At 45.4% G+C, this 13445-nt stretch overlaps 1 protein-coding gene across 3 annotated transcripts in view; it reads left to right on the top strand.

The window, feature by feature from the left end:
• SETD5 (SET domain containing 5) overlaps window positions 1-13445 on the top strand; it is a 95789-nt gene that overhangs the window by 49485 nt on the left and 32859 nt on the right. The window contains exons 3-8 of one of the 3 annotated variants that reach the window (XM_040406625.1): window positions 4293-4476; window positions 6995-7100; window positions 9059-9273; window positions 9684-9742; window positions 9975-10162; window positions 12056-12094. In XM_040406625.1, coding sequence (XP_040262559.1) covers window positions 4406-4476; window positions 6995-7100; window positions 9059-9273; window positions 9684-9742; window positions 9975-10162; window positions 12056-12094 — 678 coding nt within the window. In that variant the 5' untranslated portion in view covers window positions 4293-4405. Of the gene's footprint in view, window positions 1-4292; window positions 4477-6994; window positions 7101-9043; window positions 9274-9683; window positions 9743-9974; window positions 10163-12055; window positions 12095-13445 lie in introns of all 3 variants that reach the window. The other 2 variants (XM_040406624.1, XM_040406626.1) reach the window with 2 other exon arrangements.

Below are 13445 nucleotides of genomic sequence, written 5' to 3'. Positions count from 1 at the left end.
ACAACACCTGGAGTGCCGGAGGTTGCCTACCCCTGCCCTAGAGGCTCCGTTCTCCCACCTCTGGCCATGCCCTGCTACACTAGATTGTCAGGGGCAGGCAGCGTTGGTCTCCTACCTCAGGCCCTGTCTGCAGTGTATTCGGCGCAGGCGCAGTGAGTGATGGGCGCTCGCCGGCTGCCAGCTTCCTCACTGCGCCTGCGCCAAATACTGAACAGCGCGATATTTACACTGTAGACCAACGCTGCCTGTCAATCTAGTGTAGCAGGGCGTGGCCAGAGGTGGGAGAACGGCGCCTCCTAGAGGCTAATTAGCATATTATACAAGTTTGTTTTTCTCAATAAAGGCTTCAGGCAGTGAGATGGCACTAATATAGTTATGTTCAGCTAAAATTAGCACATCGCTAATGTCTGCCAGCTTAATACCCATTTTTCAGGTGACAGAAACCATTTAATACAAGGAAAAAGTGCTTTTGGCTTTTTGTTTGTTTTTACTTGGATTGTGTCTTGGTTTACAAACTAGGAGGAGATTTGTAATAGCAGAGAAGAATTGCAGGCTGCCTGTCTGAGGCATAGAATGGGGGACCAAAGATTGAGGGGCATTAGAGAAACCTGTCTGCTTCTTCCCAGACACAGCCTATTATCGATCTAACCTCCGTAATAAACTGATATTTGTACAGAAAGCACGTCATTGCACAAGCTCAGTAAAAGATTATCTGTGTACTCGGTCAATGGTTAAAAAATATGTCCGCTTCCCTCTAGAAACTGTAACACATCTGTCCATAGGTTGTCTGGTATTGCAGATCAGCTCCTTTGAAGTGAAGCTCCTATTCAGTCTCACCCTAAGGCTACTTTCACACTAGAGGCACGGACCTCCGGCAGGCTGTTCCGTCGGGTAACCAGCCTGTCGGATCCGTCCTGCCGCTAGTGACCGTGTGCCCCCGGACTGCCGCTCCGTCCCCATTGACTATAATGGGGGCGGTGCGGGGGAGGCACGGCGAGAGGCTGCCGGAATAAATGTCAGACATGTCGTAGTTTTATTCCGGCAGCCTCTCGCCGGAACTCCGCCCCCACCCCGATTATAGTCAGTGGGGACGGAGCGTAAGTCCGGGGGCACACGGTCACTAGCGGCAGGACGGATCCGACAGGCTGTTTACCCGTCGGAACAGCCTGCCGGAGGTCCGTGCCGCTAGTGTGAAAGTAGCCTAAGCCTTTGGTTACTAATTATTAGTGTTTAAGTGGTCATAAGTTGCATATTGAGTGTCTCTAGGATGCATGTCTTTTATATGAAGATGAGGCCGCTCATAGCCCTCACCCTGCATTTCTAATGTGTTGTGTATTGCTGGAGGATGGCCCGTTTATGGATCCTGCAGCTTAAATCGAATCTGTCAGCAGTTTTGGCCATGCTAAACAGCCCTAGGTAGTGGCTGTACAAACATAACTTTTTGGGAATTTTTATCGTCAGGAGTAGTGATAATATGAACATTTATTCTGCCAGATTCCGTTTCTGCAAGTGCCCAGGAGGCGGAGCTTCACTGAATTGCTTTCTGCATTGGTCTGCTTCACAGCCCCTCCCCTTTGTTCAGAGTGACAGCTGTAATAATCTCCTGGTTGGATGCTACAGCTGTCACTCACAGCACTCCCCACTGAAGCCCCCCCCACCAGTCATCTCTAAATTGTCTGCAACCACATTGGGTATATTTATTATTATTATTATTATTATTATTATTATTATTATTATTATTATTATACGCACTTATATAGCGCTGACATATTCCGCAGCTCTTTACAGACATTAGCGTCAAGCTGTCCCCAATAGGCTGCGGACTTTGTACAGATGGATGTGACTGACTGAACTCCATCCCTGCTGCCGTTCATTGTAGTAATCTCGATTGAAAGCTCGTGAACACGGCCATATTATACAGATCTGTATGTTGGCACCGGATGTCTGCTACATTCTCCATGTCCCTCGCATTTTATGTCTTATACAGGTATTTTCTGCTAGACGCATTCTTTCTAAGGGGGAAGCTGTGCCCGTGGGACTGCACACGGATCGCCTATGGGTGTCCTGGGCTGTTCTGGATCTGTGACGCATATGTGATCCCCTAGGTATTTTTTTATGATCCCTTGTACAAGAACCGTGGGGCTCACTGGATGGTAATATTGTTTATAAATTGCTTTAAAATCTGGCGACATGGCGTCATTGAGGTCCTTATGGGTCCCCCATGTTGTATTGTACGCAGCATGTACGGTTGTAGACTGGTTTCCGCTTTGCGAAAGATTTGACAAGAAATAGACAGCAGTCTATTAGCTACTATACAAGTGATTGTAATTGCTCAGACCCTCCATTCTAATGAGCAGGCCTTGTCATGGTCGGAGGCTTGCACGGTTACGTTTTTTGATATGCATGTTGCAGTCATTTTCCTCTAACATTAGGGCAGCCTAATCGTTAACACCCTGAGCAGACACGGTTGCAAAATAGTTGATTGCATTAACTTGTACTTTCCAGGAAGCATGATGTGCAAATAGAACATTTGGCAGCCATGCTAAGGGGGTTCGCCTCTCATTTACATGCGTGTTAAGCTCAATTGAGCATGTGTTTCAATAGCTACAGAGGAAGGAGGCTCATCAGCTACTCCATGTCTTTTGGAAGAGGGAGGCAGCAAAAGTCAAATTTTGATCTGGATATTGTAAAACTACAACTCCCACAATGCCCTGCTGTAGGCTGTTCAGGCATTCTGGGAGTTGTAGTTTTGCAACAGCAGGAGGGACGCAGGTTGTGCACGCCTGGTCTACAGTCTACTTAATGGGGTTGGTTTAATATTGATTCTCTATCTTCATCAATGTTAGATCGTCCAGGGTCCGACTTCCGGCACCCTCTGTGATCAACTGTTGGAAGGGGCCCGTGGCACTTGGTAACTCTTCAAAGTCAAGTGACTTCATGTTCATCGGTCACGTGGCGTAGGCACAGCTCAGTCCCATCAAGTGAATGGGTAAATTACCAAGCACAGCCATTATCCAGTCCACGGCGCTGTGCTTGGTAAGATGATCGGTGGGAATGCCAGGTGTCTGACCCCACACTGATCAGATATTGATTACTGATCCTGAGGATAGGTCATCCATATCCCTTATTTTTCCAGGTCCCAGCTAGTCTCTGCTCCCTGGTCCAGTCTCGAGACAGGAAATGGCCAATTAGCCAATCGCTCGCTATAGTGGGGTCCCACGTCAGTCAGTGATTGGCTGCAGGGGCATTTCCTGTGTGAAAACTGGACCGAGAAGCGTCGGATTGCTGCCGTAACAGCATTCTGAGGTTTTGTAAATAATTTGTACATCCCGGACACCCCCTTTAATTTCCACCAAGATTATACACCCAAGAGCATCTGGCAGTCGATCTGACGTGTATGGGGTTAGGGTTGCTGGCTTATGTGAGACGTGTTTGTAGCCAGTTACGTTTTCATGAATGGAAGAATATTTGCCTTTGAAGCCGTCTGGATGTTATTAGGAATCTAGGCCGGTCATGTTTAAAATGTCTGCTCCACAAGACAGCCTCGTATGCTGGAGACCACAGGAATCTCCGCAGGTTTAGGCTTGATTTTGTTAGTTTTTTTTTTCTTTTTTCTTTTTACTTCTGTGCGACACCCCCTGTACTCACAACACGGCTTCTCTGTCTGATACATGCAGTAATTAGTTTTACTGGTATGTAAAACGCGTCAGGCGAGTGATACGAGAGTTGCTTGCTGCGGCCTAAGATACATAGAAGATCATAGCAACAAATATTTTTAATTTTTTTTATAAACGCAGTTGCAACATTATAAAATAAAAATCTCTAAATCGTTATGTGTGTGTGTGTGTATATAAACGATGAAAAGAAGGGCAGCACTCCAATAAATAAAAAATGAAAAACTTTATTTACCCATAAGGCTGTAGTGACGTTTCGGCTCTTACACAGGAGCCTTCCTGCTTGAGGAAGGCTCCTGTGTAAGAGCCGAAACGTCGCTACAGCCTTATGGGTAAATAAAGTTTTTCATTTTTTATTTATTGGAGTGCTGCCCTTCTTTTCATCGTTTATATTACATTGGATTGGCTTATATCCACATTGGGCTTTTTGCACCCTTCATCTACTTTTATCTGTGACTGTGCTGCCATCTCTTTTTTTCTTTTTTTTTTTTTTATATATATATATATATATAAAAATAGTTAGAGCGCACCATCATTTGAGATAAAATATGGCTCTCTGTAACTAGCTCTCCCTAAAATAAAGACACCTCCAGTAACTGTCTCCTTTTCCCTCAATAGGTTTCCTCATGTCCGTGAAGAGTCTCTCGTCGCTTTGCGGCTTTCCGCCCTCGGTGTGGTCAGTCGCTGCGATCCCGACCCCGTGATTCTCCCCGACCGTAGTGCCGGACGTCATGAGCATTGTAATCCCTCTGGGAGTCACCACACCAGATACATCCTACTCAGACATGGCCGCCGGATCAGAGTAAGTCCGCTTCTGTCTAATAGTAATCCTGTTAATTGATGGGATAGAATCAAGAGCGCTATTGGTGGCATCGAGCATATAAACTTGAAGGATCATTGAATGATGATGAGCGTCAGAAGCAGCAGCAAGTCAGTGGGGGACAACTGTGGGAGATTCGTTGCAGACCCTGCATCCTGAGGATGATGGGACACCACCTTCACTTGTGCTGCGAGCTTGACTCATAGATGTCTCCATGCAGCGAATCCCTTTCTCATAATTTCAATTAATAAAGTAATATATTACCACGCAAAAAAGTTAAGGGGGTATTGCCATTTTGGACAGGGCGGGTCAGCCTTCCATTCACTTCTAAGAGACTGCTGGAAATAGCCAAGCAATGTCTCGGCTGTTTCTGTAAACCCCATACAAGTGAATGGAGCAGTGGCCGCGCTTGGGTAGTGCGCTCTCCGACACTTTGATGGCCGCATTCTGGGACCCGCACTTATCAGACATTGGGGGCATATTTTAGCGATATTCCCCTAGTGTCCAAGATGGGAATACCCTTTTAAGCCCATCAGACAGTATGGCAGTATTGTCTGCCAAAAGTCACGTTCCAAGTCCCCGAGGGATCAAGGCTAATCTCTGTAGGAGTGACTAGGAAGATTGGGTTACTTGGCCAAATGGCACATAATTTAGAGAGGAGGGAAAGTCAAATACTGGAAGCTATTTGGCTGGTTTCGGGTCAGGGGTGTTCTGTTCAAGGGCTGTTACTGTGTAATAGGTCGCCTGTCAGAAGGCATTTTATTTGTGTTGCAAATACAGCAGCGTTTCCTCATTTCTAAGAATGGGTTTTCTGGTAGGACATCTTAGCATTCCTCACAGTCAGGGCTGTGTCTGATCTGCCATAAGTCATATGGTCTTAGAGCGCCACCTAGAGGCACACTTAAGTATATACTGTTTTTAAGATTTCCCTTTCTAGAAACCGAAAACAGAACATACATTAAAGAGAGCCTGTCACCAGTGATCTCCCTATTAAATTGTTAGCATAGACACACAGCTGCTGTTCACCTGTTAGTGTAACAAGGGTGTCGCCATGTTCTCTTTGCACCCAAGCTCCGCTCCTTTCTATGGCCAGCCCCTCCCCGTCTGCTTTGATTGACAGGGTCAGGATGTGGTAATGCAGCTATAGAAGGGCTAGCCACAGAAATTAGTGGCGCTTGGGAGCAACAATATCAATGGTGACGCCCTCATTGCACCAAAAATGTAATTTGCATATTATGAAAAAGTATCATAAACTCAAATCAACAGAAGTAAAAATAAATAGATCATAGGGAGGTCGCTGGTGACAGATTCCCTTTAAAATTGCAGTGTCTGGAGGTAGAGGTTCTCCCGAAATGTACAGTGGCATCCGTCGCCCATAGGCTCCTATTGTTAAAAATATATATATTCTTTGCAATTCTTTTAAATGGATTTAACTATATTCAGTAATGCAGCTGATGTATTTTAGCTTGACTGAGGCCAAACGGACATGGTGTCCTATGGATCCGTTGGACTTATGCGCTGGGATCTTTCCCTTCAAATGGACGCTGCAACATGAAGCCTTCTATACTGGACGTTTTCACTGTAGAGGCTCCCTTTAACAGAGTTCTGGTACAGCTATGAGATCCCTTTTGCTACCAGTGCAGAATGGCATCGGGCAAGCCATGTGCCCTGTATGTGGAACATTATTCACAGCCATCAGAGTTGCAATCCTGTGTAACATCACAATGGTATTGAAAAGGGGGTTACTTTGTATACCAAGACTATTCCGTTAGGGTTAAAGCGGTTGTCCACTTTATTTATATTCCTCCGGACAGGTCATCAATATCCGATCGGGGGTGGGGGGTCCCACTCCCTGCACCCCCCAGGGAGGAGCAGTCCCATAGAAGTGATTGGGACGGCTTAGTTGTAATTATACCTGCTCCCTGCTAGCTTTGTGACAGCGAGCAGGTAAACGGTGAAGAGAAGGCAGCCCCTGTACGGTCCAGATACCGGCAGTCAGACCCCCTCCAATCTGATATTATTGACCTATCCTGAGGATACGTCATCAGTATAAAGCGTACAACCCCTTTTAAGCAACGTATTTTGCACCAGGCGACTACAAACTGTCACTGTCTTAGCAGGTGACGTCAGTTTGTCTTCAGTTGCTGAGAAGCCGTTGCAAAAGTGACAATCAATATGGAGGCCGCTCCTATTGTCACTTATGCAAAATTTCCATCTGCACCCGGGTAGAAATATGTCATTGTAAGTAAGGAATAGCATAACTGACTGTTGCTTCAGTTTCTTATATTCTTAGGTAGTGACTTTTTGAGGGGTAATTGGGAGGATAATGCTTTACGATTTAGCACCGATGATTTGAGTACTCGTTAAACAATGGGGAAAATTATGTCTTATTCAGCCCAAAAAAAAAAGTCCAGTACATCAGTAAGCATCTGTAGCACAAATTGAGGTGATATATGGTTGGGTGGCATTTCTTGGAATTGATTGTAATGTGTTTCTTTAGCCCTGAATCAGTTGAAGCCAGCCCAGCAGTTACCGGAAAGAACATCTATGCAACTCACAATTACCCAGGCAGCCAGAGCCACGGATATCGGGGTCTGCCGTATGCAGTAAGTACAGGACTGCACTTTTCACAATGACACTGGTCATCCATTTACTAAAACACATGAAATCACCTCTCCAGCACAGAACATCTGATACTGTGACTGAACTTGCCATAGCATACGTTACAGTCCAGTTGCATAGGCCGTTAGAGTGGAGGACCTGTCGAAACATGAGAAACTGCAATTGACATACTGTAGTGTATATAAGAAAGGATTGCCATTGCACGTGAAAACTGTCTGCCCCTGCTTGTCTGTTACCTGTGCCCGCAGCGTCCATGGCAGGCCTAATGTTGATAATGAAACAGCTGGGTGGATACCCAGTACCTGTCCCCTCTTCAGTCCGAATCCCACGCATGCTCAGTGATTGCCGCAGTGACCCTTATGTAAGTAAATGACAGTAGTAGCAGTCGCCAGCAGCACTTTCTGCCACTTTTTAGTACAGGCCATCCTTATTACATCGGTGGGGCTCCAGCTCCCAGCACCTCCACTAGTCAGCTTACTGAAGGGGCCCCTTAGTGGCACAGCACCGTACATTTGATATTAGCTGTTCCAGGTATTACAGCTCAGTCACATTCACTTGAATGGAACTGAGCATCAGTGAGCTGCTGCACCCCTTCAGTCGTTTGAATAGTGCGGGTGCAAGAGGTTGACCCCACCAGTATGATATTAAAAGCCTATTTCAAGGATAGACCTTCAATATCAAGTCCCAGAAAAGCTTCTGCTGACTGACCTCTTTAGATGATATACCAGTGAGGGTCATTGCTTCCACTGAGCAGCCTCCAAAGTTCAAAACCTAAGGGGGTGGAAAGAAAGCATTTCTGACTTCTGTGCAGTCACATGGTCCCTGTTACCCGCTGTAAAAAAAAAAAAAAAAATCATATGATGTAGTCTTACTCCTGTTTTAGCGGAGCGGATGTCACATGATCATTTTGAGTGTTTCTGACTGGCTGAAATGGGTCCATGTGACTCCACAGAACAGAAGCGCTTTCTTTTCAGCCCACTTTGGTTCGTTGATTATTGTATGCAATTTTACCCCCCAGCATAACTAACAGGGTACTACACGTATGTCTTTATCAAAAACAGATTGTTTTTACTTTAATACCATGATATCAGCACTTCTAAAGGTTTGGCAAATGTTAAATGAATGGACGGGATTAAAAAATACACTTGGTGGCTCTCTTCTAAAGAAAGTGCTACGCCTGCCCATGGATTGTGTGAAGTATTGAAGTGACCGGGGCTGAGCTTCAGTAACGCACACAACCTGTGGACCAGTGTGGCGCTAGGGTTGCTTTCTTTGGTGGAAATCAGCCATGTTTCTTTAATCCTCTACAGCCTTTTAAGCTTCTTCTGAAAAGGGCCATCAGAAGGCGTGATGGAACTGCCCCTCGTTGGTATGACCTGTGCACTTCTTATATAGAGACTAAACCCTTGGAGTTGCCACTGTGTGAAGGACACTATTGAGCCCATGTTTCTTTCTGCCTTATTTATATATGCCCGATATAACTATTTGCTTTGCAGGTTTATTTATTAAAGGTGTTTTCCGAGATTCAAATATTGTTGATTCAGGGTAAGCCATCAATATCTAAGCAGTGGGGTCCGACTCCCGGCTCCCGTGCCGATCAGCTGTTTGAAGAGGTTCTGCAGCCTCCTCTTAGGCCTGTAGCATCATATCTGTCAGTCATGTGGCTTTTTTTCCCCCCAGCTTCGTACCATTCAAGGGAATTTGATTGAGGTGCAGTACCAGGCACAGCCTCTTTGCAGTGTGTAGCGCTGTGCTTGGTATACAATGCAGAACTCGCAGCACTCATCTGAGACTTGAACACTCGCCTTAGGACAAGTCATCAATATTTGAGTCTCAGACAATCCCTTTAATATGTTTCAGTTGTATTGGAAAGGAAAGTTTTTATTTTTTCATTTTTTACATTGTAAACTTTTGGGTTAAACTCCAGTCACCCACTTTACAGGATCACAATTACGGAGCTCCTCCACCACCAACACCGCCCGCCTCCCCACCTGTTCAGGCTATAATCCCACGTGCAGAACTCAATGGCGTTCACTCACCTGAAGACGAGGAGAATTCTGGAGACAGCGATACTTCTTCTGAAGGAGATGGGATCACCAACTGGTGCCACTGCAATAACTCTGCAGACGGGTTTCTTGTAAAATGCGAGAAATGCAGGTAGATCATCAACTTTAATAACTTCCAAGTAAATTGTACCGCTACCTTAGGCTGACAAGCAACTTTTTTGGTATAGTGTTAAAAGGCTTTGCAGGTCCCTGATATTGATGATCTATCCTTGGGATATATTGTTAATATCCGATCAGTGAGGTTCTGACACCCTGCACCCCACCAATCAACTGTTCCCTGCAGCCTCTGGTGCCGGATCATGCTTGACCTGTTGCTCCCTCAGAACAGGAGAACAGATTGCGGGAGGTCCTGGCGATCAGCTAGTTATCCCCTATCATGTGGCACAACCCCTATAATGACCTATCCTGGGGATGGGTCATCAATATCATGAATGAGGGAAAAACCCCTAAACACAATTGGTCCTAAAAGCTAACCAATTTCCCCTCCTCTTCCCACCACAGGGGTGTAAACAGAGGAAAAGTTATTCAGCTGAATCGTCGGAAGCAAGACAATGTCTCAGGTAAGTCTGCCATTAATCGGGTTTGTCTTATTTGATCTATTCCCTTCAGTTTTCAAGATCACTTTGTACAGTAACTGAACAGAAAACTTTACATGCTGAGACTGCAGGCTTGTAGTGTATCAAAGCTCTTACATGGCTTTAGTAGTTAACTGTGCGGAATAATTTCACGGTAGTGTAGGTAGTTGCCATGTGTTTTATAGAGTCTTTTTGCATACTTGTTTGTTCTATACAGGGGGTGAGAGCAGTGCTACAGAAAGTTGGGATGAGGAGCTTTCTCCATCAACGGTCCTCTATACAGCCACCCAGCACACACCAACAAGCATCACTCTCACTGTCAACAGAGTGCGGAGAAGTAAACCAAAAAAGAGGAAGAAAAGTACAGAAAAGGCTCGCAATACCCCCAAAACCAAAAAGATTAAGGTATGATAGCACACCTTTCTTTTACAATAGTTCTACTTGTGTATAATTTAAATTAAAGTGGTTCTCTCACTTCAGCAAATGGCATTTATAATGTAGAGAAAGTTCACATTATACATTGCTCAGTTTCATGGTTACGATCACCCTGTATCCCAGCAGCAGTAGTCGTGCTTGCACAATATAGCAAAAAGTGCTGGTGGCCGGGACCGTGTGAGCACGCGTAGTCCAGCACTTTTTTTTTCTGTAGTGCACAAGCACGACCACCGCTGCTGGATTACTGGGTGATCATAAACCCTGGATACAAGCAGTGATTAATGCGATTGGAAAATTAATCCAACCAGCAAATGAGGCAATATGGGCACTCTTAATACCAGGCACTTACTAATGTATTGTCTTTGTCGACATTATAAATGCCATTTGCTGAAGTCAGACAACACCTTTAAAGCCACAACATCTTCAAGCGGATCTGTCCGCTGAATACACTGCCGTATGTAGGGACCCAATTATAACTGGTATGAGTTTGCACTGCTAGTAGCCAAAAGAGCACAAACGTACGTTTGGTTGGCTACTAGAAGCTCTGGACACACATAAGTCTGGTGTGTTCATGATGAGTGCTGCCTCCCCGCCCTTCGACATGGTCACAGACAGGTTTATGTATGTGACTGTGCACACCTCACCTGAGGGGCAGCGGAAACACTTACAGGAAGCTGACTACTTTAAAATGTATATATAAAAAAAAAACTCACTAATTGTCGGGCCAATTATCTGGAACGATTCCTGATAATAGACCCCCGTGTAATATGCTGCCAATTACCCTCTGAATGAGCAAAATGCTTGTTCGTTGGGTGAAATATTATATATGCAGCACATTAAATTATTGTTTCTGAGCAGCAAAATGTTCTCTGTACACAGCGATCTGCTGCCCAGAAACACAGAATCTGTATGAGGACAAGCAGTAGCCATTGATCGTCCCAATACAGTGGAGGTCATCGCTGCTTGTAAATGCAGCTCTTTACTTCCACTGACAAGCAGGCAATTACTGGGAAGGAACGGTCCTTTGCCGATAATTGCAGAAAGTGTAAATCCGCCATTAGTTATGCATTAGTTATGCATTATTTGTCACATGTTTTTATTTTTAAGGTGATTGAAAGCACCTGTCACTTTGTCAACAGGGTCCACTGTCAAACCTTGTGTCAGTTGACAGCCCACTGTCACCCTCCAGGGGAACAGGAATCAGACCATTAAAAATTTCTGCTTATTTGATGTGTTCGCTCAGAGACAATCGGGTTCTGGGCAACTCTTGTGTTGCTTATATTCTTTTCTCTTTAGGGTTCCACCACATATTCAGGCTTTCTGATGCCATGTTTGAAGAAAAAGCCAGGAATAGTTAAAAAAAAAAAAAAAAAGCGGGGAAGTCGTATCTGCCCTTTTTTTATATATATATATATATATATATATATATATATATATATATATATATATATATATATATATATATATATATATATATATATATATATATTTTTTTTTTTTTCCCCCTCTTTGTCTTCAAAAACTATATGCAGAAATCTGACTGTGTGGCAGTACCCTCATAAAGAACATGCAGTGCAACCGATCCACACTGGTATAAAGATTGAGAAACATGGGTGTTAGCAGCACAATCATTAGGTTAACGGCAGTATTCGTTTCAAGTGTGTGTGCTCTGTCCTATCTTCAGTTCGGTAGCATTGCTGTATGGGCTCCTATTGATGAGTATTTCAGCAAAATTGCCCTTAATGAATACAGGAGCCTTGGACACAGTCTGCACAGGTTTCCCCACTTTCTGCATAGGGAGCAGTATGGTTTTGCAAAGGTTGTATTGTATTTGTAACTCTTACTATCTTCTGATTGTTTTAGGCTTTTCGGGAAGGTTCCCGCAAGTCTTTACGTATGAAGGTGAGTCCCCCGTTTTCCTGGTAGTCTTTAACCATTTGACAACATGCGCCTTATATGTACGGCACATGTTGTCTCTTTAAAGATGCGGAGCGGGCGCCTTAGCCGCTGGTGACCTACTGTTTCACACAGCAGACACCCGGGGCTAATGTCTACAATCGCAAAAACGCTGATCGCAGACATTTAACCCCACAGATGCCGTGGTCACTTCCCAGGGCCCGAATGGCTTCTCCACACCAAGATAGGAGGGGGGCGGCAGAGTCGGTTGTTGGTTGTGATGGGCTAGAGCCTGTGCAAGACAACCATTCCTATCACAGGTATATTCTTTTGGAGGCCTGCAGGTGGCACTGCTCCATAGGAATATGGTGCATTTCCCATTCACGGGCTGATCTGTAGTTTTAACTGATTATTTTGGTGGGCGAGGCTGCTTTCACACTAGCGTTTTTGCTGGATCCGGCAGGGTTCAGCAAAAACGCTTCCATTACTGATAATACAACAATCTGCATCCGTTATGACCGGATCCGGTTGTATCGGTCATGAACTCCATTGAAAGTCAATGGGGGACTGATCTTTTTTCTATTGTGGCAGAGAAAACGGATTCGTCCCTATTGACTTGCAATGGGGGTCATGCCGGATCCGTTTTGCTCCACATCCCAGGACGGAAAGCAAACTACAACATGAGAACGGAACGTAATGCATTTTGGAGCATTCTGTTCAGTTCAGTTTTGTCCCCATTGACAATGAATGGGGACAAAACGGAAACGTTTTTTTTTCTTTCGCCCATGACGGGACCCCTGGAGAGACCACCTCCTCCTCTGGACAGGAACCAGAACGCCTTTTTAAAAGAGGGGTCCTCTCCTCCACTTCCAGTTCTGTTTCCTGTCCTAAGAGGCAGGAAGGAATTGGATCGCCGATACACTATTAGAGCTGCGGGGGCCCCGGTAATTTATGCAAGTGAGGAGGGTTACCCTGAGCGGCGTAAGTCTCCATGGGGAGCCACTGCTAAGTCTGGGCTCCAGAGTCTGTCCCTCACCTTCCTTGGACCTGGGGGGAAGGGGGGGGGGGTTTGTACCTTCTGGGTTTTCTGCGGCCGTGTTCGCATGTTCGGCCGCCGGCCCGTGTGTGTCTGCACTTCCAGGTGCGGCGGTGGGAGGAAGCAGACGCTGCTGACCGGATGGTGAGTGAGCTGGCAGCGCGCGCCGAGGACAAAATGCCCAGCCAGCTCACTGTCATGCGGACTGAAGAGCTGGCAGTTTCCTATTCCGGCCGAGTTTGCTGTGTAAGAAATTGAGCAGGATTGGACCTCTGATACCACCAATAATACATCGGTACCACGGTGGGGTAAGAGGGGTCA

This window comes from Bufo bufo, chromosome 9 (assembly GCF_905171765.1).
Source record: "Bufo bufo chromosome 9, aBufBuf1.1, whole genome shotgun sequence".
NCBI classification, from domain to species: Eukaryota; Metazoa; Chordata; class Amphibia; order Anura; family Bufonidae; genus Bufo; species Bufo bufo.
Note: the sequence above shows the minus strand (reverse complement) of the source record. Positions and strands in the feature narration are given on the sequence as shown.